The 23,579-nt window shown below is 40.2% G+C and overlaps 1 protein-coding gene across 2 annotated transcripts; it reads right to left on the reverse strand.

Moving 5' to 3' along the window:
• Nucleotides 1–5,686: 5,686 nt before the first annotated feature.
• Nucleotides 5,687–22,958, reverse strand: SKA1 (spindle and kinetochore associated complex subunit 1). Of its 2 annotated transcripts, XM_030810098.1 has the most exons (7): nucleotides 22,751–22,958; nucleotides 22,071–22,169; nucleotides 17,708–17,832; nucleotides 15,705–15,802; nucleotides 12,852–12,989; nucleotides 6,941–7,110; nucleotides 5,931–6,138 (listed from the first exon to the last, which is right to left on the reverse strand). In XM_030810098.1, exons 2-7 carry the CDS (start codon nucleotides 22,156–22,158, stop codon nucleotides 5,990–5,992), a joined length of 768 nt encoding a protein of 255 aa, XP_030665958.1. In that variant the 5' UTR covers nucleotides 22,159–22,169; nucleotides 22,751–22,958; the 3' UTR covers nucleotides 5,931–5,989. The 2 variants fall into 2 exon arrangements, with proteins under 2 accessions (XP_030665959.1, XP_030665958.1); XM_030810099.1 differs by lacking the exon at nucleotides 12,852–12,989 and having other exon boundaries at nucleotides 5,687–6,138; nucleotides 22,794–22,958.
• Between the last annotated feature and the right edge of the window lie 621 nt (nucleotides 22,959–23,579).

Here is a 23,579-nt window from a genome sequence, read left to right on the forward strand (position 1 = left end):
AGAGAAAGAATAGAAATAATAGGAGGGAAAATAAAGACAAATGAGCAGAGCTTCAGAGAAAAGCGGGACACCATTAAGTGCACCAACATATTTGTAATGCAAGTACAGGAGTGGAGAGAAAGTGTAACACCAAAAGGTTCTTGCCTTAGCCACGCCAAAGAATTGGTGTGGTGGCAGCCTGCGGCAAGAGAGGGACACTGATCGGACCGAGAAAAAAAAAAAGCTGTAGGCTTTATTGAGCAGTGACAGTACAAAGCTTCCACAGCGTGGAAGGGGTCCCAAACAGGTAGCCAGTGTTAGATTTTTCGATCACCTTTTAAACTCTTTAAGGCGGGAAATACATGCTGCGGGAAGATGTTACCAGAGCGAGAAACAAAGACAATGAAGATGTCTCAGATCTTGAGGAAAACCGTAATTGTAACTTACGTTTTATCTACTTTATGACCTTGCAGCGACATGGCAAAAGAGACAGGATCTCACAGGAGTTTACAAATTGTGTTTACAAGGAATTGGAACTGGGAGCATAGATACGGTCTGCCTCTGCGGGTCACAGAAAAACAGGCTTTTAACATTCCTTTTAGTTTCAGGGGAGAGGGAAGGGAGAGAGGGAGAGAGGACACAGGGAAGCTTACATCAAAATTTTCGTTGTTTATAGCTTTCTTGGGGAAGAAAACACAGGCACAAATTCTGATGTTAGGAACATTTTAAGCATATATCTTCAATAGTATTCATCCAGGACCAAAGTAAGTCCTGATGCAGGAAATGAGTGAGTTTCACAGCTTTCTGAGCCCCTACTCGACCCAGGAAGCCCAACTGGCACCTCCTCTGAAAAAGAGCACGCACACACACACACACAAATTAAAAGAAATAGCTGAAAACTTCCCAAATTTAATTAAAAACCATTAATTCGTGTATCAAGAAGCCCAGAGAACTCCAAGTAGGACAAACACAAGACCATCAACATCCAAGTATATCATAATCAAAATGTTGAAAAGACAAAAAAATCTTGTCTCCCTAAGTTGTGGCAGGCCAGGTCTCACTAACGCAGGCCTCCATAATAACTGTTTCAGTACTGAGTGGTTAAGTTGAATATTAAAAGCTAGTGCCCTTATACAAAGGCTGGGATGTAACAAAAGCCCACCAAGAGTTTTGCCTTGGCCTTTCCTGGGCCTTAAAGCATGACAAAATAACGAAGCAATTCTTAATAGGACCCATTTAGGATTAAGCAAGTTTTACTGTGGGTCTGAAGAAACTCCCCAGGCCTCCACAAACAAGTTTATTGGGGGTGTGAAGGAACTCCCCAAACCTCCGTGATTTAGCAGGAGACAAGATAAGGCTAATTACCCCAGCACCTGGACCCATTTAGATTAAGTAAATTTACTGAGGCTCCAGAGGAAGGTCCTCAGGACTCAGACCTTCTGGGAACATAGTGACTATTCATGAAGTGATTGCTACCATCGTTTCTTTCAGGAAATCTCTACCTCAACAGCAGGTTTGAGCCCTCTCCTTCCCTCTAAGCAGCGGCCTCCCTTGCACAGCCCCTGAGACAAGAAACCCTATCTTATCCCTTCCATAGCAGCTTACACCCAGGGGACCCTTGCCCAACAGGTAGTCTTCCTGGAGGAGGTTGGCAGTATGTTTAAACCACAGTCCACAGGATCCACAGCAAGACGCTTTAAGCGGATGAGTGAGTCCATGTGCTGTTCAGACATCTGGCAGGAACTTGCCCTGCCAAAGATGGGATGCAGGCCGTCCTTGTACTAGCTCCCCTCTCTCCTCTCCTCTATATCACACTGTAGTGTCACTGTCACTGGGCACTTTATCAAGCTTGGTGGCTGAACAGACATCGTGTTAATGGTGGAGGGTGTCCAGGTTCTTGGCATCTTGAACAAAGAATTGGACAAAATGCACAAAGCAAGGAAGGAATAAATAGTTTTATTGAAAATGAAAGTACACTCCACAGTGTGGGAGCGGGCCTGAACATAGGGACTCAAAGGCCCCGTAACAGAATTTTGGGGAGTTTACATACCCTCTACTTGGGGTATGCCCTATGTAAATGAAGAGGATGAAGTGATAAAGTAATTTACTTGGCCTACGCCCTATGGAGAGGATATTTCCTGTCACAGCTGAAGTGTGAATCAGCCTTATGTTCCTTGCCTCCAGACCCCATTTTCCTGCCTCAATTGGGCTGGTTTTTAGGATATCCATCTCCCTTTAATTGCACTCTCAAGTTTCACCAGTACTTCTCTCACCTCCTGCCCCCAAGTGGAGTCAGCAAGGGCAACCAAGTGACTGCCGTGATTATCTTGTTACAGAAGATAAGAAGACTGTGGTTCTAAGAGATTAACTAACTAAAGCTTGTACTGCATGTCAGTAGCATATCCAGGATTTGAACTCTGGTTAGCCTTCTCACCCCAAAGTCCATTACACTGCCTCAATAAATGTCTTTTACATACATATATTTACTAATAAGATTGTGTAATGAAATTTCATTAATAAAAATGAGTGGGGTTTCAAAACAGATTGCTTTATGTCAGGTTGCTTTATGTCATAAAGCAAAACAGATTGCTTTATGTCCCCAAAACGTATTTCATGGAGCATTAGTATGCCCAGAGATATGAATATGTATTCCTCAGAAATAATGAAAGAGGTAATGGAAGTAACTCTCCACAAGTAGAATGTGTGCTCCACTACACAGCCTGTCTCTGTTGGAGATTTAGAAAATAAATGGGTAAGATGAAGGACTTCAGAAGTCATGCAATAATAAAATCTGCTTATCTTTACTTAACTAAGCACATCCCACACTCTTATAACCACAGAACCCTTATTAAAACCATCTATGGGCTGGGGTGCGGTGGCTCACACCTGTAATCCCAACACTTTGGGAGGCCGAGGGTGACTGCTTTAGCCCGGGAGTTCAAGACTAGCCTGGGCAACATAGCAAGACTCTGTCTCTACAAAAAATACAAAAAAAAAAAAAAAAAGCCAGGCATGGTGGCATGCACCTGTTTGGGAGGCTGAGGTGGGAGGATGGCTTCAACCTGGGAGGTGGAGGCAGTGAACCAATATCACACCGCTGTACTCCAGCCTGGACATCAGAGTGAGATTCTGGCAAGAAGAAGAAGATAAAGACAAAGAAGAAGACAAAGACAAAAAAGAAGAAGACAAAGATGAAGAAGATGAAGAAGAAGGAGGAGGAGGAGGAGGAGGGGAAGAAGGAGGAAGAGGAGAGGGAGAAGGAAAAGGAGGAGAAGGAGGAGGAGGAGAAGGAGAAGAAAGAAGAGGAAAACAAGGAGAAGAATGAGGAGAAGGAGGAGAAGAAGGAAGAGGAGAAGAGAAAAAGAAAAATTGTATTAGTCTGTTCTCACACTGCTAATAAAGACATACCCAAGAATAGGTAATTTATAAAGGAAAGAGGTTTTTAATGGACTCACAGTTCCTCATGGCTGGGGAGACCTCACAATCATGGCGGAAGGCAACTGAGGAGCCAAGTCATGTCTTAACATGGCAGCAGGCAAGACAGCTTGTGCAGGGAAACTCCCATTTATAAAACCATCAGATTGCGTGAGACTCATTAACTACACCATGAGAACAGCATAGGGAAAACCATCCCCCAACCCACCCCCCCATGATTCAATTATCTCCACCTAGCCCTGCCCTTGACACATAGGGATTATTACAATTCAAGGTGAGATTTGGGTAGGGGCACAGCCAAACCATAACAAAAATCAAACAAGACTTAAAGAATAATGCCATTATTTTCACTTAAGTTGAGGCATGAAAAATTAAACATGCCTGTATTTAAATTAAGGAAAACAAAAGGATAACTGCAAATATGCAGTGTCTGTGTGTTCATCACAGTGATGGTGTTAACCAGGCCACAGGCTTGGTGAGACACATTTTTTCTCTGCTACAGGGACAAGCCTGCCAAGCAGATGGCACAGACATAGATAGACCAGTCTCCCCAGGTGCGTGAGAGAAACATGGCTAAGTTCTTACAATCCCATTATCCATTTTTCCTGACTATTATCAACCTACCCACACATTATTTTATCATCTTTTTCATCAAAAAGGGAAAAGCCTGTTTTATTCTATACTACATTCACATAATATTTCTGACACCAAATGTATGGGGGTTTTTTCCCTATCCCAACCAATTTTCCAACTCTCTAGACACCAACAGAGTATCCCGTATTTAATTCAATTCTGACACTAAATACCTAGAGTTGATGCAGACCCCACAGATTAAGGGCTCAGTCCCATAAAACTGTCCCGAACTTCAAACACCAATCACAACTAGCAGGTCCCCAGGTTGCCCATACTTCTGTCCAACATGGCTACACATGGGGGTTCCCACAACCCCCTCCTCAGGTTTGATAATTTGATACGGCAATACAGAACTCAGGGAAATGCTTTACTTGTGTTTACCAGTTTATTTTAAGCCTACTACAAAGGATACAGATGAACAACAGCCAGATGAAGGGGTACCTGGGGCAAGGTCCAGAAGTGTCCTGAGCACAGGACTTGCTGACTTCATAAAGCTGGAGTGCATCACCTTCCTGGCACATCAAAATGTTTGCCAACCCTGAAGCTCCCTGAATTCCATAGTTAAGGGATTATGTCTTGTTGACATAGGCTTGATGGGTTATTCACTCAATCTCCAGCCCCTCTCCCCTCTCCGGAGGTGGGAGACTGAAAGTTTGAAACTTCCAATCATGATGTGGTCTTTGTGAGCAGCCCCCATCCTGAGTTATCCAGGTGCCCATCAAGAGTTACCTCATTAGAACAAAAAATTCTCCTATCACTAGGAAATTCAAAGGAATTTAGGAGCTTTGTGTCAGGAACTGGGGTCAAAGACCAAATATTAGAACAAAAGATGTACTCCATCACTTTGGAAATTACAAGGGTTTTAGGAGCTCTGAACAAGAAACTGGATAGGAAGATCAAATATATATTTCTTATTATATCACATTATCACATCAACTCAATGTACATTTATTACACCTTCATTACAGGTTGAAGTTTACAGACTGGTGTACACTAAATGCATTTCAGGTAAGCTGCTCCCTAAGGACCTATAGGAAAGCCCAATAATCAGATGATAAACTGTCTCCAAATCCAGCTTCCAGGAAGTTTACCTATAGACTGAAATGCCATCGATGGAATTTAGACACTAATGATCTTTAAGTCCAAAGGGCCTGGGTATCCTAACCTCATCATCTTGATCTTTTTCTTCCAGTATCACATCTGTACCCAATCTTTTTTTTCTTTTTTCTTTTTTTTCTGAGATGGAGTCTTGCTCTGTTGCCCAGACTGGAGTGCAGTGGCGTGATCTCGGCTCACTGCAACCTCCACCTCCTGGGTTCAAGCAATTCTCCTGAGTAGGTGGGACTACAGGCGCATGCCGATCTGTACCCAATCTTATTAAGGTCTGCAGCATTGTCCACTCAACACAAAAACTGGACATGAGCATTTTTTAGTTCCACTATGTGCCTAATACAGAGGTGTATTCAGCAGGTAGTTAAATATTTGGTGAGAGGAGGTGAATCTTGAAAATACATAAGCTTGGCTGGGCGCGGTGGCTCACGCCTGTAATCCCAGCACTTTGGGAGTCTGAGGAGGGTGGATCGTTCGAGCTCAGGAGCTCAACACCAGCCTAGGCAACATGGTGAAACCCCATCTCTCCAAAAAATACAAAAATTAGCCAGGCATGGTGGTGCACACTTGTAGTCCCAGCTATTCAGGGGGCTGAGGTGGGAGGATCACTTGAGCCTGGGAGGTTGAGGCTGCAGTGAGCCATGTTTGTGCCACTGCACTCTAGCCTGCGTGACAAAGCAAGACCATGGGTGACAAAGCAAGATCCTGTCTCAAAAAAAAAAAAAAAGGAAACAAAAAAGATTAAAAGTTAAAAAAATTATATATAAGAAAATTATAGAAATAGCCTCTACACTCTATACCCTGTTGGTACGTTCAAAAGTTCACAAGGGACTCAGGTTATAACATAACGAGTAAGTCCTCCCCCTCGGACCTCTGATAGCCTCCGGCAGTGTCGTAAAATATTCAGTAACACGTGAAACTTCTTGTCAGCTTTCAAAGTTGTGAACTCCTTTATATCAGCTTCCACTATAAAATAACGACCTAAAAATAAAGATATTAGTGCTAATTTTTATAAGGCCAACTTGCAAAAGAGTCTTTAATACATTAAGTTGTGAATATGAATGGTATTAATCGTTTTTACTGTTAGTATCCAATAAAACCAAGAACTAGTATTCTTGCTAAAATAATAATTATTCTATCAATAGAAGTTGCATGCATGATATTAGGTCACTAGCTATCTGTTGGTATCACTTGAACAATTCACTTTTCAAGAGGCAACATGGCATAGTGGTTATAAGAATAAAACCCATAACACTGCTATCATTTAACTGGATGACCTTGGACAAGTAAGTTAAGCTCTCTTTGCCTAGTCTGCAAATTGGGAGTAATAATAGTAAGTGATATGGGTGTTGTAAGGATTGAAGCTCTTGGCACACTCTCTGCCATACAGTAAGTAGCTATATCAACAGGACTAGCTGTTATCATTACTATTCAATTTCTTAAAACATTGGGCATAGTTTCACAATAGACTCTAAAGCAATGTTTCTCAGGCTTAGCACCTACAGACACTGTGAGCCAGAGAATTCATTTTGTGGGTGCTATTCTATGCACTGCCAACTGTTATGGCAGCATCCCTGGCCTCTACCTACTAGATGCCAGGAGCACCCAGCTGTAACAATCAAAAATGTCTCCAGACATGGTAAAATGTCCCCTGGTAGGATAACTGCTCCTGGTTGGGAATTAACACTCTAGATTTAGAATTTTCTAGAACTAGCTACATTTCTCATGATTTAGTTATACTCTGAACAGTTCACATGTACACATATATATGCTGCCATTTTACCTTTGGTATCCTTCGTTTCTTCATCAATAAATCTGTGATAGAGATTTCTGGTCACAGAATTCATAGACTTTTTTGGCTGATGTAGGATTTTATATTTACTAATTACTGCCTTGTTGATTTCTTTAATAACATCGTTAATTTGATCATAGGTTAAGCGGGATTTCATGTACCTGTAAAAAACTATATGGTTAATTATTGTTTTAAGGAATCATCATACAAAATTACTTTCCTTGAAAAACATAAGTATGATGACTTTGTACAATAGTAAAACTACAGTACCCTTTACAAAAACAATCTTATATCAACTTCCAAATAAACCAGAGAGCTGAATAATTAAATAGAGGTGACAACATATCGGTGCTTACCTTCTCTAATTATTAACCTCTCTTGTTTACCTATGGAGAACTGATATTATAATTTTAAATAAGCTCTCAAATTCTGATTCAAATGGACTGATTAACCGTAACATGTTTATTTAAACATTTTTAAATGTTTGTGAGCAAAGGAAAAACTTAAATATTAATAAATTATACAACTTACAGCACTCTAGTGCTATGCAAAAACTATTACTTGTTCAGAGAAAGAAAGAGAAAAAAAGGAGGAGGAGGAGGAAAGGAAGATGAAGGGCAACAAAGAAGACCACAACAAAGTTGACAATGCAAATTAAGATAAAGGAGAACTGATGGGGTAGGGGATGTACAAGAGTGAGTGACGAAGCTGCCTGGGCTGAGGAGAACCAAGGCGTAGCCATGATGTTTTCTATGCGCTAGCTCAAGTTCCCTTAGAGCACTGTCTCTTTCACTCTGAATTCTACTCTTCAACCTCCCTCTTGTCCGTCCTCCCAGTCACCATGGAGCCTTAGAACACAAAAATAGGAGACTCTCAATTTTGAACGTTTTGAACACACCAAAAACAAAACCTGATGATTTGCTTCGATTTGTCTCTTCAACAAATTGTAAGTTCAGTAGGTTAAGCTCTGTCCTTCACTTCTATTCAAAGTAGCAGCTTTTTAGTCAAAAGTTCCTTGATACAATGATACAGAAGTTTATTTAAAAGAAAATGTTCGTATTTCCAAAAAACACTCATTTCATTATTCCTCTTTTCTAAATTCATTTTTGCTGTCCTGTTTTTTCTAACCACAATTTCTACAAACTCTTATACCCCAGTTCTCCACCCTAGTTCTCCACAATGCACTTATGAATTCCTTCACATCTTCTCAACTACCACCTTCAATTCCTCAACTACTCATCCCCTAATCTCTTTCAATGTTTTCCACTTTAACTCTACTCTCAGCACTACTTGTTTTAAAGTAAATAAAAACTCTATTCTTGGAAAACATGATTTTTTTACCCTAATCTTCTAACTTCATTTCTCATTCATTAAATAACCCCTAGTTGAAAAATGAATACTCTACCATGACCATTCTAATTTCCTTCCACTAGCTCTTCATGGAAGCATTTTCCAAAAATCCTTTACTCCACTGTTCCTCACAGCCATCTGCTCTTCACATTAGCTCAGCCAATGAGCAACAACAACAAAGACCAAAGTTGAATAGCATCAGAGCATCAAACAGTTTTCATGAAAATAAAGCTGTCGATAAAGGAAATGACTGCTAGTGTGGTGGCTCACACCTGTAATCTCAGCACTTTGGGAGGCCGAGGCAGGTGGATCACTTGAGGTCTGGAGTTTGAGATCAGCCTGGCCAACATGGTGAAACCCCATCTCTACTAAAAATAGAAAAATTAGCTGGGTGTGGTGGCACACGCCTGTGGTCCCAGCTACCTGGGAGGCTGAACCATGAGAAATTGCTTGAGCCCAGGAGGCAGAGCTTGCAGTGAGCCGAGATCATGCCACTGCACTCCAGCCTGGGGGACAGTGAGACTGTCTCAAAAACAAAAAAAGTAGAAAAAAAAAAAAGGTAAAGGAAATGACAAAATGACCCTCTCCCCCCCAGAAAAAGACGAAAGAGCAATGTCAACGTCATCACTAGTCTTGGACTTGTGAAAGAGCCAGGTATTTTTCAAGTGGCTAATTGGTAGCAATTTTTAAGTAGTAGGTAACACTAGCAGGTGTGCGATTAGGTTGGGCATTCTCACATGCTACCAACAGGAGTAAAAACTGGTATGCAACACTCAGACATGTCAAGAGCTTGGAAACTGTCATTCCTGTCCTCACAACGAGCAAACTGAAAGTTGGTAACTCTTCTCAGAGAATTGAGGTCACAGGACCAAACACTGCCCCCAAGACAGGAGAGACAAACAAATGCAGAGAATGACAGCTTCCTAGGAACAGAAACCACTGGAGTGAGTAACTGTAGGAACATTTAAATAGTAACGGACAAACTGCTAAGGCTCTGTTTGAACTAGCTTGAGATTTAACTCCTGGGGATCCAGTTTAGGAAGCCCCCCATACTTTCATGAGTTTTACTTCCAGGAACCACCCCTGCCTTCCCCCCAAGTTTTCAAAATGAAGATCAGAGAAAAATTCTCTTGAGCATCAGCAAGAGGAGGGAAAAAGTAATTATTTTGAAATAGGCCAGGGAAAAGTAGAGCAGTTCTGTTATCCAAAACAAAGACCTGCCCTCAAGGAAAACTACTTGACTAGAACCTTATCTGACCTAGGGGAAGGGTAATTAGATGATTTCAGCCCCGTCTAGCTAAGAAACACCTTAGAAGGTCACAGGCCAGAGATGCAGTACCCCTAAAAAGCCTGAGATTTAATCATAAGATTCTAGAATGCTTCTCTCCAACACCTTACCACACTACAACAAGGTTACAGGAATGTATTAGTGAACTAACACTTAGCAAGCTACAAGACACAGAATCGATTAAGAAAAAATTTCTAAGGAAACCCAAAGACAACAGAGAAGACAAAAAAAATGGGAAATAAGGCCAGGCACGGTGGCTCATGCCTGTAATCCCAGCACTTTGGGAGGCCGAGGCGGGCGGATCATGAGGTCAGGAGATTGAGACCATCCTGGCTAACATGGTGAAACCCCGTCTCTACTAAAAATACAAAAAATTAGCCTGGCGTGGTGGTGGTGGGCACCTGTAGTCCTAGCTACTCTGGAGGCTGAGGCAGGAGAATGGCGTGAACTCGGGAGGCAGAGCTTGCAGTGAGCTGAGATCGTTCCAATGCACTCCAGCCTGGGCGACAGAGCAAGACTCCATCTCAAAAACAAAACAAAACAAAACAAAAAAAAATAAATGGGAACTAGAAGAAATTGAAGCTTCTGACATTTACAACTGTAGCAACCATTAAACATAGCCCAGCTCCTAGACATATCAACATAAAATCTCACACTAAAAGCCTATTTACTTCAGTTCCTATTATCCAGATACATCTTGTCCTGCTTTCAACAAAAATTACTAGGCATAAGATAAAAACACATGCTGAGAGCATCAGAAGCAGAGTGAGAAATGACAGAGATTTTGGAAGTATCAAACCACTAACTCAACTATGTTTAATATGCTAAGGACTCTAATGGAAAAAGGATAAAATACAAGAATAGACAGACAAAGCAGAGATGGAAACTCTACAGAAGAATCAAAAGGAAATGCTAAAAATAAAGAACTCTAACAGAAATGAAGAATGCCTTTGATGGGCTCCATCAGCAGACTAGACTCAGCTAAAGAAAGAATCAGTGAACTTGAAGATACATCAATAGATAACATCAATAGATACTTCCCAAACTAAAATGCAAAGAGAAATACAAAAAAGAACAGAAAACCCAAGAACTGTGAGGCAATCAAAAAAAGTATAACATACACATAATGGGAATACCAGAGGAGAGGAAGAAAGATATGCAAAGAACTCTTAAAATTTAATGAGAAGAAAACAAACAACCCACTTTAAAAACAGACTCAAGACCTGAACAGATATCTCATCAAAGATATGCAAATGGAAAATAAGTATATCGATATGAAAAGATGCTCAGCACTCCCTTTGATAGCTCAGCTGGTAGAGCAGAGGACTGTAGTACTTGCTGAAAAGATGCTCAATGTCAAATGTCACTAGGGAATTGTAAAGTAAAATAATTAGATACCACTATACACCTATTAGAGTGGCTAAAATCCAGAACACTGACAATACCAAATGATAAAGAGTATGTGGAGCAAGAGGAATGTTCTGTCATTGCTAGTGGGAATGCAAAATGGTATAGCCATGGGCAGGTTTTTACAAAACTGAACATACTCTTACATGATTCAGCAGTTACACTCCTAAGTATTTACCCAAATGAGTTGAAAACTTATGTCTACACGAAACCTGCACATGAATGTTTTTAGCAGCTTTATTCATAGTTGCACCAAACTGGAAGGAACTAAGATTGCTTCAGTAGGTGAATGAATAAACAAACCAGTACATCCATACAATGGAGTACTATTTAGTGTTAAAAAGAAATGAGCTATCAAACCACAAAAAGATACAAGGGATCATAAATCCTTACTTCTAAGTAAAAGAAGCCAGTCAGAGAAGGCTACATACTGTATGACTCTAACCATATAACATTCTGGGGTTCAGTGGGAGATAGAAAGAGGTGGGATACAAGGCACTTTTAGGACAGTGAAACTTTTTAGGATAGTGAAATTCTTCTGTATGATACCGTAATGGTAGACACGTGACATTATGCATTTGTCAAAACCCATAGAAGGTACAACACAGAATAAATCCTAACATAAACTAAGGATGGTAGTTAATAGTAATGTATCAATATTGGTTTGACAACTGTAACAGATATGTCATAACAATGCTCTGTTACTAGGGAAAACCGTGTGCAGGGAAGAAGTGGTATGAGAACACTGTACTATCTGCTCAATTTTTCTGTAAACCTAACAAAGGTTCTAAGAAACATTCTTTATTAAATAAAACAACAGCCAAAACAAACTGGTATGAAAAGCTCTCTAGAAGGCAAAATAATCATGATCTTTGCCTCAGGGACTCTCCTCCTAAGACTCTATCCCAAGGAAATAAAAAAATTGCAAAACAGCCTTGTCTAAAAGATATTTCATTGTACCATTATTTGTAACAATAAAGTCAACCCAAATACGTAATGAGGAAATGCTACAATAAGTTACTGGATAGCTATATATTATATGACTATAAATGATAGAAAAATTTTCACAATAAAAGGATAGTAAGTTGTATTTACAGTATAACTACATTGCTATAATAACAGGTATAAGAAATATCTGTTACATATGTATAGTCAAATAAAATCTGGAAAGCTATACCCTATCTTATCTGAATGGTAGAATTGCAGATGAGTTTTACTTTCTGACAACAAACACTTTCTAGCAACATGTATTATTCGTATAATAAAAAGGTAACAAGAAATGTAATATAATATGAAGCGTAGAAGTTAAGCAAAGCCCTGGAATTATGAGTTTAAAAATGTGGATTTTCATAATTGGTTCCCCATTATTGCCATATGTAAGAGGCAAGGGAGAACCCCCTCTGGGGGAAGCATTTTGTCTTATTCATTCCTCTATTCTGAGTGACCCAGGGTCTGGAATATAGCACAGGCTCAAACAAGCATGGGGTACAATGCACAAATGGAAACCAAACACAACACTGTCCATTCTCATTCTCAATTCTACACAACACACTCAATTTCCTTAAAATTACCACAAAACTGAGGCTACTTCTATAATATGATTGGTAATCTGTAACACAAAAAGGTCCAAGATAGGACTTAAGCAATGAACTGATCCATCTCTTGATCTCTCTATGAAGGGGTTTTACAACAAAAATCTTCAAAAAATTTACTGCATTTTCATAGTATAATGTGAAACTTTTTAAAAAGATCAATATTTGAACATAGCATATTACAATTAATATAATTAAGCTTTATGATTTAAACGATCATTTATGTTTATTAAGGGGTTGAACATTATTTATCTTAAATACTTACGAAGGAACACCATTGAATTCATCACAAGTTATAAATGGCATTTCCTTAATACTTCTTTGTTCTTTGGGAGGCTTCTTTATGGGTTCAGGTTCCTCTACTTTGATTGGTTCTTCAGGATCAAGATCTGATCCCTTAACACTACAGAATAGAGATGTACATACATACAGGCAATTGTCAGAAATAAGCAGCATACTGCAAAGCTTTCTCAACTGAAAATAATATTAAATACGTAACTCATCCTGTTATAATCTTATTGCCAACATTTTTTTCTATCCCTATGTCTATTGTTCATGAAAATCTAAACGGTGAAGGAAATGTTGAAAAATTAAGTTCCCAAATCTTCAGTAATATAGCTATATTTATTTACGTGTAACATGATATCTTCGTCAGTTGTCCCACCAGCTCCTCAAACATAATTAACTTACGCTTAGCTTCTTACCTTAGCTTCCTACCTTAGCTCTTCCTGAACATCCAATCAATCGAAATCAGTTATCTTGGACTTCTATTTATTCTAATTTATCCTGATGGTTGCTCATGTCAGTCCCTGTGTATCGCAGAGTCATTTTAGCTGCCAGCAATGATCATGGGTCACCCCTGGATTCGATCTGCTCAATTTTTAGAGCGAGTGAGAAGCCTACTAATATAGCTCCTGTCCCACTAGCAAACAAAGTCTAGAAACACACTATAGCTTCTAGGTTCCTCAACTGCCAGGGATGTTGCCAGCAGCAAGTCAAGACACAGGAAAGATGACACCAGATATAAGAAACAGTAGGCGGCTGCTATAACTACACATAATAACAGGTATAAGAAATACCTGTAATATTTCTTATACCTGTTATTATGTGTAGTTAAGTAAAATCTGGAAAGCTATACCCTATCTTATCTGAATGGTAGAATTACAGATGAGTTTTATTTTCTGACAACAAACACTTCCTAGCAACATGTATTATTTGTATAATAAAAAGGTAACAAGAAATGTTACATAATATAAAGCTTAGAAGTTAAGCAAAGCCCTGGAATTATGAGTGGGAGGATGGCCTCAGGAGCAAGCCACGGGAATCTCCAGAAAGGCAGGAAGCGAGATCCCAAGATGACAGTCAAATGCCAGACACAGATGGCAACCAGCCTCACTGAGGTGGTGTGACTCGGCCATGCTGCACGCTGTCAAGATAAAGATGCCCAATGCACCATAATCCTTCTGTGAATCCTAACATATGAGATTCCACTGTGAGACTGGCTGAATCATACCTGTACTTGTTTGTCTTGACCTTGTGTTGAGGAAGCACCTGATTGGCTCCCTTATGCCCTGCTGTGTTTATCAGCTGAAAATAACCATTTTGACTTACAGAAAGGTTCTGCTCTGACCCATCTCTGAGAGTTGAAGCTAGGCCATAGTGAGCTTAGAAGAAAATTCTTCCTATTCCCCTGATCAAATTCTTGCTGGATGTCCAGTGACAGGTAATGGCTGAGAAAGAGCAAGACAGGATAAAGATGCCAAGTCCTCGCCGAGGTAATGGGAGGATATGTGGGTAACAAGAGAGCCAGGTCTTCGAGATGCAAAGTTTGAGGAGAAAATAGCAGGCCATTAAATCGCTGGAACTAGAAGTCATATCAAGGCTACAGCTGGACATTTGAGAGCATTAACAGTGGAGTTAGGTAAGAATGAGTAAAGCAGGTAAGAGAGATCTATAATTTAAAAGAGGGGAGAGAAAAAGGAGGCAGCCAAGTCAGAGAAGTGGGCTGACAACTAAGAAAGCACAGTGGCAGTGCAGAAAACAGAATTTCAAAAACAAAAAGGCAGTATGCAAAATGAAATCTTAGAAGTAGAACCAGGGCTGACGAGCAATTTTTGACCTCTTCGTGACCTTCAACCACCCTAGGTGTGGTGGCAATGACAGCCAAAAGCCAGGTGTTAGGGCCTCGGGGAAAAAGCCGAAGCACAGACATGACTTGTAAGAGGGGAGAGAGAGAGGATGGACATTTGAGGGGAAAAAAGAGCTAAGCTTATTGTTCCTTTGGCTTTTATTTATTTATTTTTTTTATTTTGAGGCAGGATCTTACTCTGTTGCCCAGACTGGAGTGCAGTAGCACCATCAGGGCTCACTGCAGTCTTGACCTGCCAGGCTCAAGCAATCCTCCCGCCTCAGCTCCCTGAGTAGCTGGGGCTACAGGGGTGTGCCACTGTGTCTGGCTAATTTTTTGTATTTTTAGCAGAGATGGGGTTTCACCATGTTGCCCAGGCTAGTCTCAAACTCCTGGGCTCAAGCAATCTGCCTGCCTTGGCTTCCCAAAATGCTAGGATTATAGGCCTGAGCCACTGTGCCCAGCCTCTTTAGCTATTTTTAAAATGGTAACTTCCTTAAGCTTATTTTTACCCAAAGGCAGTGGTTCTCAAAGGTCGGAGAAGATTTTGCCCTCAGAGGCATTTGGCAATGTCTGGAGACATTTTTCATTGCCATGAATGGGTGGGATGGAGGGATGCTACCAGAATCTAGTAGGCAGAGATCAAGAACACTACTCAATGTACTATACTCATAACAAAAAATTAACCTGCCTAAAATGTCAAGGAACAAACGACAGTTGACAAACTGCTCTCAGGGAAAGAAATGAGTGAAAAAAGAGAGGCTAGAGAGACTTGCCCTTGGCAAACTGGGAAAGAAGTGTTAGATTTTCCTCAGAGACCCCAAGATAAGAAAACTGGTGAACATGGAAATACTGTTTTTAGTATAGGTGACAAAAAACTAGATCATCGCTGACAAAACTGCAAGCACATGAAAGAACAAAAGGCTTTGAAGAACTTGTTTTCATGGGTTTATAAATCCAGATAGCAAAAATAATTATAAATACACTTACCAGCTCTGGGTTACTGTTACTTGAGGCAAATGGGAAGGAATGTTTTCTTTAAGATGTTCTACGTCTTTGTAATCTTCTTCAAGAGATTCACAGAGTTCCTAAAATTTAAAAATGCTCACAAATAAGTCTCTGTCCTCCCCATGTGTGTTTTAAGATACTCTAAAGAGCAGGGAAAACAGTGAACATAATCACAGTGACTGTGGCTGGACACGGTGGCTCACGCCTGTAATCCCAGCACTTTGGGAGGCTGAGGTGGGTGGATCACGAGGTGAGGAGATGGAGACCATCCTCGCTAACACTGTGAAACCCCGTCTCTACTAAAAATACAAAAAATTAGCCGGGCGTGGTGGCACGCACCTGTAGTCCCAGCTACTTAGGAGGCTGAGGGGGGAGAATTGCTTGAACCTGAGAGGAGGAGGTTGCAGTGAGCTGAGATTGTGCCACTGCACTCCAGCCTGGGCGACAGAGAAAGGCTCATCTCAAAAAAAAAAAAAAAAAAAAAAAAAAAAAAAAAAAAAAAAAAAAAAAAAAAAATCACATTGACTGTGAGTACCGAAAATGCAGAATGAAGTGAAAAAGCAATGAATCCAGCAATAAAAAATTGGTTTCTAGAGCTGTTTTTGGATGGTGGTAATATTTTTCTCTACTAGATTTTTTTCAGAGAACAATCACTATAATCACATTGCAATTACAAAGCAGGACTGAAGTTAAGTCTTTCTCAAATACTTTAATCTTCGGAGATAACTAAAAAATATATAAAGAACTTATGTTTTTCATTCTCATAAATTGCTTTTGTTGGCTTACCAAATGCTCCCCAGTGTTACCTGTGTAACAGCAACCATATTATCACAGCGTGGTAATACACCCAGCTGGCAAGCATGAGATGCTGCTTTAGGATGACTTCCACTGTGGGCTACCTACATGTCAGCTTAATGAAAATTTCTACTTGATAGCTGGGGTGTTTTGGTCTCTAACTTTTACTAGAACTTGAGGCTATGAACTCATACACATTTTAATAAGCAAAATATTTTTTGCCTTTGGATTCCCGCCTCTGGCTCCCAATCACAATGTGAACAGAAATTCCAAATAGCCTTCAGTTCTGAGTTGAGCATTCTCTAGGGCCACATCTAACCCTGGACATTCTTGGGCAGGTTAGAACTGAAATGCCCAATGGTTTCTGTTTTGAATTTATATAATGTCTTTTCCTTGAAGAGGTGAATGACATTCATGGATACCAATTCCATTTTGACTAATAGAGTGATAGGCATAATCATGCCCATTCCTATAGCTGAACAATCTTTACAGACCTTAAGGATTATAAGGCTGAATGGGGTCAGGGAGGTCCCTTGTTCAATCCCACTGAGCAATTCCCCAGCTCTAACAATGTGAGATAATTATGGTACAGATTATTCCCCCATTAGGAAGTGCACAAGTACTTTTATTAGCTGAAGTCAATTTGAAGGCTTGTTTAGAATAAAATGTGCATGTGCATGAGGCTCAAGTTTTTCTTTACCTGAGAACCCTTCTATTACCTTTTATAAAAATACAGAAATATAGACATATAAGGGAGCTAAGAAACAGTTCAATATGATCCATTATTTTTTCAAATGAGGATCTTGAAACCCCAAGCGGTAAAATAGCTTTCTCAGGGTGGCAGAGAGTACCAAGGACCACCAAGGTAAGAATCCATATCTCCTCACCCAAAGCAGGTGTTCTTTAAATACCACTCTACTAGAACATCATTGTTTAAATTAAAGCTACCAAGAATTATTAGCAAACTCTCCTTTCTAGTAAAGTTCAATTCCACTAGCCATCAGCAGAAAGAAGTAGCTGTGGAGCTCCAAATTCCATTATACTAGGAAAATAAAACATAAATGGCATACTGTACCATTAATAATTTATAAACCAAAAACATTATAAACAAAGCATCCTTAAGAATTACTTAATGATTAGGGAGTTTGTATGTATTGCCTTTTTACTGCTTCCTCATTAGAAAACATTACCTTGAGTGAATTGTTAGTTTGTTCTTGATACTGAATTTCCAATTCCAATTCATTTAGAAGTTCATTTATTACAATGATCTCATCTCCTATTTTATTTAATACAGTTTTCAAGGTAGGTTCCTGGCCTGTTATAAACAAAAATAAAATAGAAAACAAAGTGTATAGAAAAGCAGTAGCTACAAGTACTCGTGCGAACTCTCGGAACAGATAGCTGTACCTTAGAGAGGGGTGGAAAAAGGTCTACTGCTTTAGCCCCTAGAAACTGACTCCATGGACAATCTTGAGACCTCATTTCTAAGTAGTATGGAACAGAAGGAGGGGAGAGGCAAGGACAATGTCTCCCCTGCGTCTTTTGTTTCTGGCAAATTCCTCCACTTATTAAAACACTTAAAAATGCTAGGTAAAACAAGCATCCTTCTACATCCACAGCTAAGCTTTCACGAGAAAAAGGCAAATCTCCAAGGGTTCCAATATGAAGAGGGAACTGTGGTTCCCCCTCATACCAGGCAGTGTGTGTGAGCTGAGGCTGCAGCAGCCCTAATCTGAGGAGTGTGGAGCAATGCTGGACAGGAGGTTGTCAATCTCAGCAATGGAATATATTTGATTTTAATAGGGATAAGATCCAAGGTTTTGGGGCTTTAAAAACACAGGGTGTTGGAAGTGAGAATCTCAAATGAGGCTAGGACTCTTCTTCATGAATATATTTTCATTGAAAGTTGTAATCACTCACCAGAGAAATAAGCTTATGTTTTAGACAGGCCCTTCAGTGTGTGTGTGGAAGGGGTAGGAGTGAGGATGAGGTGAAATTCTCTTTCAGAATTTGTAATATGGATTTGGAATTCATATTAACACTATCCACACTATTCAAAACCACCCCTAAGCAGACAAAGTAACATAAAAAGTCACAAGCTGGTGATAACCCTGGGTACCTGGCAAAAACAAACATAAGACATTTATAAAGTAGTATATTCTCATAGTCCCAATCCCACCTCCTAGCACCCCTCTCTAGCAACTTTCAGAGATTTGAGATGGATGAGAAAATCAGAGTCCCTTCCTCCCTAGAAATAAAAGAAGTAGTTTTTTAAAAAATTTAAGGGCAAATTAAAAGCACAAAAGAAAAACTACCTTCATAATTGAAGCTTCCCATCTGCATTTCCAGCAATCTAACAATGACATACACATAAGTAAAAGCAGACTTTGGCAATATCTGTAGATTAAGGAGGCAGTAGAGTGAACCAGGTAGAAGGCCTGAAGTCAGAGACACCAAGTACCTACCTCATTACTGCGAAGATAGGTGAAAGTACATATAAGATGGGCTTAGCCCTGTGTGTAGAACCTAATACTCAGTAAATGCTAACTGCCATTCATCATCATCATGAGGAGTATATCATTCTATCTAATAGAGCAACGCTACTTGCATTTGACACTCAGCTCATAACAACTAAAACAAATTAATAAGTAAATGAGAGTACTGATGTCTCTGCGAATAATTTCAGTAGAATTAGTTGAACACAGTATTTCTTCCCCATACACTGGTATCTCAACTTTTAGTCACCTAAATTTTAGGGTGTTGTTTACCACTTTTTTTTTTTTTTTTGAGACAGGGTCTTGCTCTGTCACCGAGGCTGGAGTTCAGTGGCACCATCAGAGCTCACTGCAGCCTCAACCTACCAGGCTCAAGCAATCCTCCTGCCTCAGCCTCCTGAATAGCTGGGACTACAGGTAAGCGCCACCACACCTGGCTCATATTTTATTCTGTGTAGAAACGGGGTCTTACTATGTTACCAGGCTGGTCTCAAACTCCTAAGCTCAAGCGATCCGCCTGCCTCGGCCTCCCAAAGTGCTGGGATTACAGGTGTGTGTCTGGCCACTGCTTTTTATGTAGTAATCTAGTCAGTTACAGAAGCCAAAGTAGCAAACAAACTACCAGGCTTTATTTTATAGGCTATGGAGCCACACAGACAAATTATTCTCCCCCCATAAAAAATGACAGTTGACAACTGTGTAGGATCTAATGGGTCTGACTGCTTCGGCCAGGCCTATGCTTTGGTGGGTCATGTGAATTCAAGGCTTGATAGTTTTATAGATCTCCAAATTATATTTGTTTATCCATGAGTAATCATAACCTCAGAAAGTGAATTTAAACAAGACTAATTATTAAACATCTAAAAGTCTTTTACAAATTACTTCAATAAAAATGGCAACAAAATAGAAAGAGTACTAACATGGGAATCAAGAAACAGAAACTGTTGCCCAACCAAGTACTCATGAGCTGAGGGACCTGGGCCAGCCACCTGACTTCCAAGAGTCTCAGTTTCCTCAGGTGTGAAGTGAGGGGGCTCCTTCAGATGAACCCACAGTCCCTTTAGCTTTAACTTTCCAGAGTATGTGAACCATAAACTGTGAAATGTATGAGGCTCCTTTATTAGTAGTTACCAATATAGGACTGAGAATATCAAGGTCCCTGGGAGGGGAGGTATAATTCAAAACGGCCTATCTAACATTATAATTTCATATTTGAGAAAGTTTTCAAACTACCAATTCATAATACAAACTACAATACAAGTTCAACACAACCTTCCCAGCACAAGGAATTCTGTCTGCCAATAAACCTTTACCCTCCCAGATAAGGTTAGGGAGTATATAATTCTTTAAGCAACACTTTAGATTTGACAAGGATCATCTGTTTCTCTGAACTTTCATTGCATCATCCAATTTCAGCACGTCAAAATATTTTCAAAGGTACTTACAATCTCCAAGTTCATGGATGCTTAAATAATTTACTTCCTTTTCAATTAGTTATTTCCCAGTGATACAGAGTAATAAGCTTCCTCCAAAGCAGGCTCTAAGATGGGTTATGAACTACTTTTACCTCTATGGAGCTCTACATCAGTTTTTTTTACTTGCCTTTTAACACAGTGATGTGCCACATAACAGTGATTCAGCCAACAATGGACCACAAATATGACAGTGGCCCCATAAGATTATAACGGAGCTGAAACATTCCTATTGCCTTGTGATAGCGGAGCCATCATAACATCATGGTGCAATGCATTATTCACATGTTTGTGGTGATGCTGGTGTAAACAAACTATAATGCCAGTATTATAAAAGTACAGCACATACGATTATGTATAGTACATAATAATTGATAATAAATGGTTACTAGTTTATGTTATTTACTATACAATACTTTGTATTGTTATTTTAGAGTGTACTCCTTCTACTTATTTAAAAAAAAAAAAGTTCACTGTAAAACAGTCTCAGGCAGGTCCCTCAGGAGATATTCCAGAAGGCATTGTTATCATAGATGACTGCTCCACGTGTGGTACTGCCCCTGACAACCTTCTAGTGGAACAAGATGTGAATGTGGAAGACAGATGTTGATGATCCTGACCCTGCATAGGCCTAGGTTAATGTGTGTGTATTCATTTTTGACAAAAAAATTTTAAAAAGTTAAAAAAAAAATAGGAAAAAAGCTCATAAAGATATAAAATTATTTTTGGACACCTGTACAATGTATTTGTTTTAAGCTGTTATTAGAATAAAAAAGCTAAGCCAAACTAAAAAGTTTATTAAGTAAAAAAGTTATAGTAAGCTAAGGTTAATGTATTATTGAAGAAAGTTTTTTATTTTTTATAAAATTTAGTGTAGCATAAGTGTATAGTACTTATAAAGTCTACAGTAGTATACAGTGATGTCCTAGGCCTTCACATTCACTCACTGTCTCACCCACAGCAACTTCCAGTTCTGCAAGCTCCATTAATGGTAAGTGGCCTATACAGGTGTTCCATTTTTAATTTTTTACTGTATCTTTTCTATGTTTAGATACTCAAATACTCACCATTGTGTTACACTTGCCTAAGGTATTCAGTACAGTCACATGCTATACGGGTTTGTTGCCTAGGAGCAATAGGCTATATAGCCTAGATATGTAGTAGGCTGTACCATCTAGGTTTGTGTACATTTACGTACATTCTATGTTGTGATGTTTGCACAAAGACAAAATCATGTAACGCTTTTGTCAGAACACATCTCCATCATTAGCAACGCACGACTATATCTCTATTTAGCTGTAGAACCATGGATGCCACATAACCTTCAAATCTCACCATTGGCCTATGTGTCTCAGAAAAACATAAGTAAATAGTTCTAATGAATATTCAGTTCATTGTTCAATGTACCTTACATTTTTAGTATCCTCCACAATATTCAAAATGACATTGGACTATTTAAAAAATCGTTATTCAAAATCTAAAATTACCTAAGATACAATCACTTAACCAAGCAAAGATATCATTCAGAGTGGAATAATCAAAATACATTTTGTATATACAAACTCAGTGGAATCTGTTTTACTTACCACAGTTTCTTAATGACAAGGTTTTCTTAATATTGCCAATCTTTTCATTAACATGAGAGCATAATTGTTCCAGATCTGAGGAGGCCATCCTTTAAGCCTCTGAAGAAAAAAATATAAACATATTCATAACAAGAAAAGCCACACAAATTTCTGTTCACTTTCGAAATCCAAGAATGGTCAATGTCAGGTAAATCACATGTCTTTGAAGGTTAAGTACAAAAATTCAAGAGCAATTTCTTTCAATTCTACAACATTCAGTTTCTAATCACGGTACCGTACTGACTTGTCTTAGAGCCTTCGGCCATCGATGGATCCCAAACCAGTGTAAAGGGGATAAGCCTGGGTCCTTTCCTTAAGGATTCAGGAGGACAAACGCACTATTTATATGTAAAGACAACACTGGTATTTTCTTTAAACACGCAAAATATGGACACATTTTTAAAAAATGTGTTACACTGCCAAAGAAATGGGCCCAGGTAATCATTTTTCCTGTGCTGTGAGGGGTTGGGGCTTCACAGTTTGGGATCGGTAAGGAGGCAGAGAAATGGGAAAGAACAAGTTTCCCACCTACTCCGCGGGTGAGAGAGAAGGGGAGGGTCTAAAGCATCCACCCCAGCGTCCAGCCCCGTCCTCCCCCATGCCCGGCGCGGTCCGCGGCCCCCAGCCGCTAAGCAAGCTACCTCAGGCGCTTCTGAAGGCAGGGTCCCCAACACAGACTCCAACCTCGAGTCCGTCCAGGAGCAAAAGGCTACTCGCCGCTGGGTCTCCAGCCGCGGATACAGCAGTCTCCGCTGGAAGCCCGGGATGGTGAGACGTCACTCCCGGAGCAAAATTCAAACCGCCCGCCGGGCCCTGGCGCAGCGCAGGCGCACATCCATGCTTCCGAAGCGCAGGCTCAGCTGCTGTTCCCGGTTTGCGTCATCCGGGGCCACAGCTGGGCGGGAAGGAGGCGTGGCCGAGTCGGGGAAAGGCGGGGCGAGGGCGAAGGCGGGGCTTCCGGACGAAAAGATGCCCCAGAGGTGCTGTTCCCGCGCTAACCAGTCCGGGGAGGTGTCAGTGGGCCATGCGGTCTTGATCGCAGCCCAGCCAGGGACCTGGCGTCGCCAAGACATGGTCTTCGACATTTGCTGCACCTTAGAGTCGCCAGGGGCAGCTATTACAAGTCTTAGTGCCTGCAGTACACCTCAAGTCGGTGAAATCAGACACTGGGGAAATGAGGCACAAGCCTTAGTATTTGTAAAAACACCCCAGAAAATTCCAAAGAGCAGCCAAGTTTGTGTGGAAGAAACAGTGACCCTGTCTTCTGGGTCTTACAGCCTCTGTAAGTGTTCCTGGGCCAAACCAAGGGTCGGGCTACTTATTCTCATGATGAACTGGGAAAGAAGAGTTTATTTCGGTAACCGGGTACAGGGAAAAGGCCTGGAAAATATCGCCAAATCGACTCAAAATTACAAAGTTTTCCAGAGCTTATATACCTTCTAAGCTATCTGTCTACATGTAAGTGTGCCT

The sequence above is a fragment of the Nomascus leucogenys genome, chromosome 4 (genome assembly GCF_006542625.1).
Source record: "Nomascus leucogenys isolate Asia chromosome 4, Asia_NLE_v1, whole genome shotgun sequence".
Lineage (NCBI taxonomy): Eukaryota > Metazoa > Chordata > Mammalia > Primates > Hylobatidae > Nomascus > Nomascus leucogenys.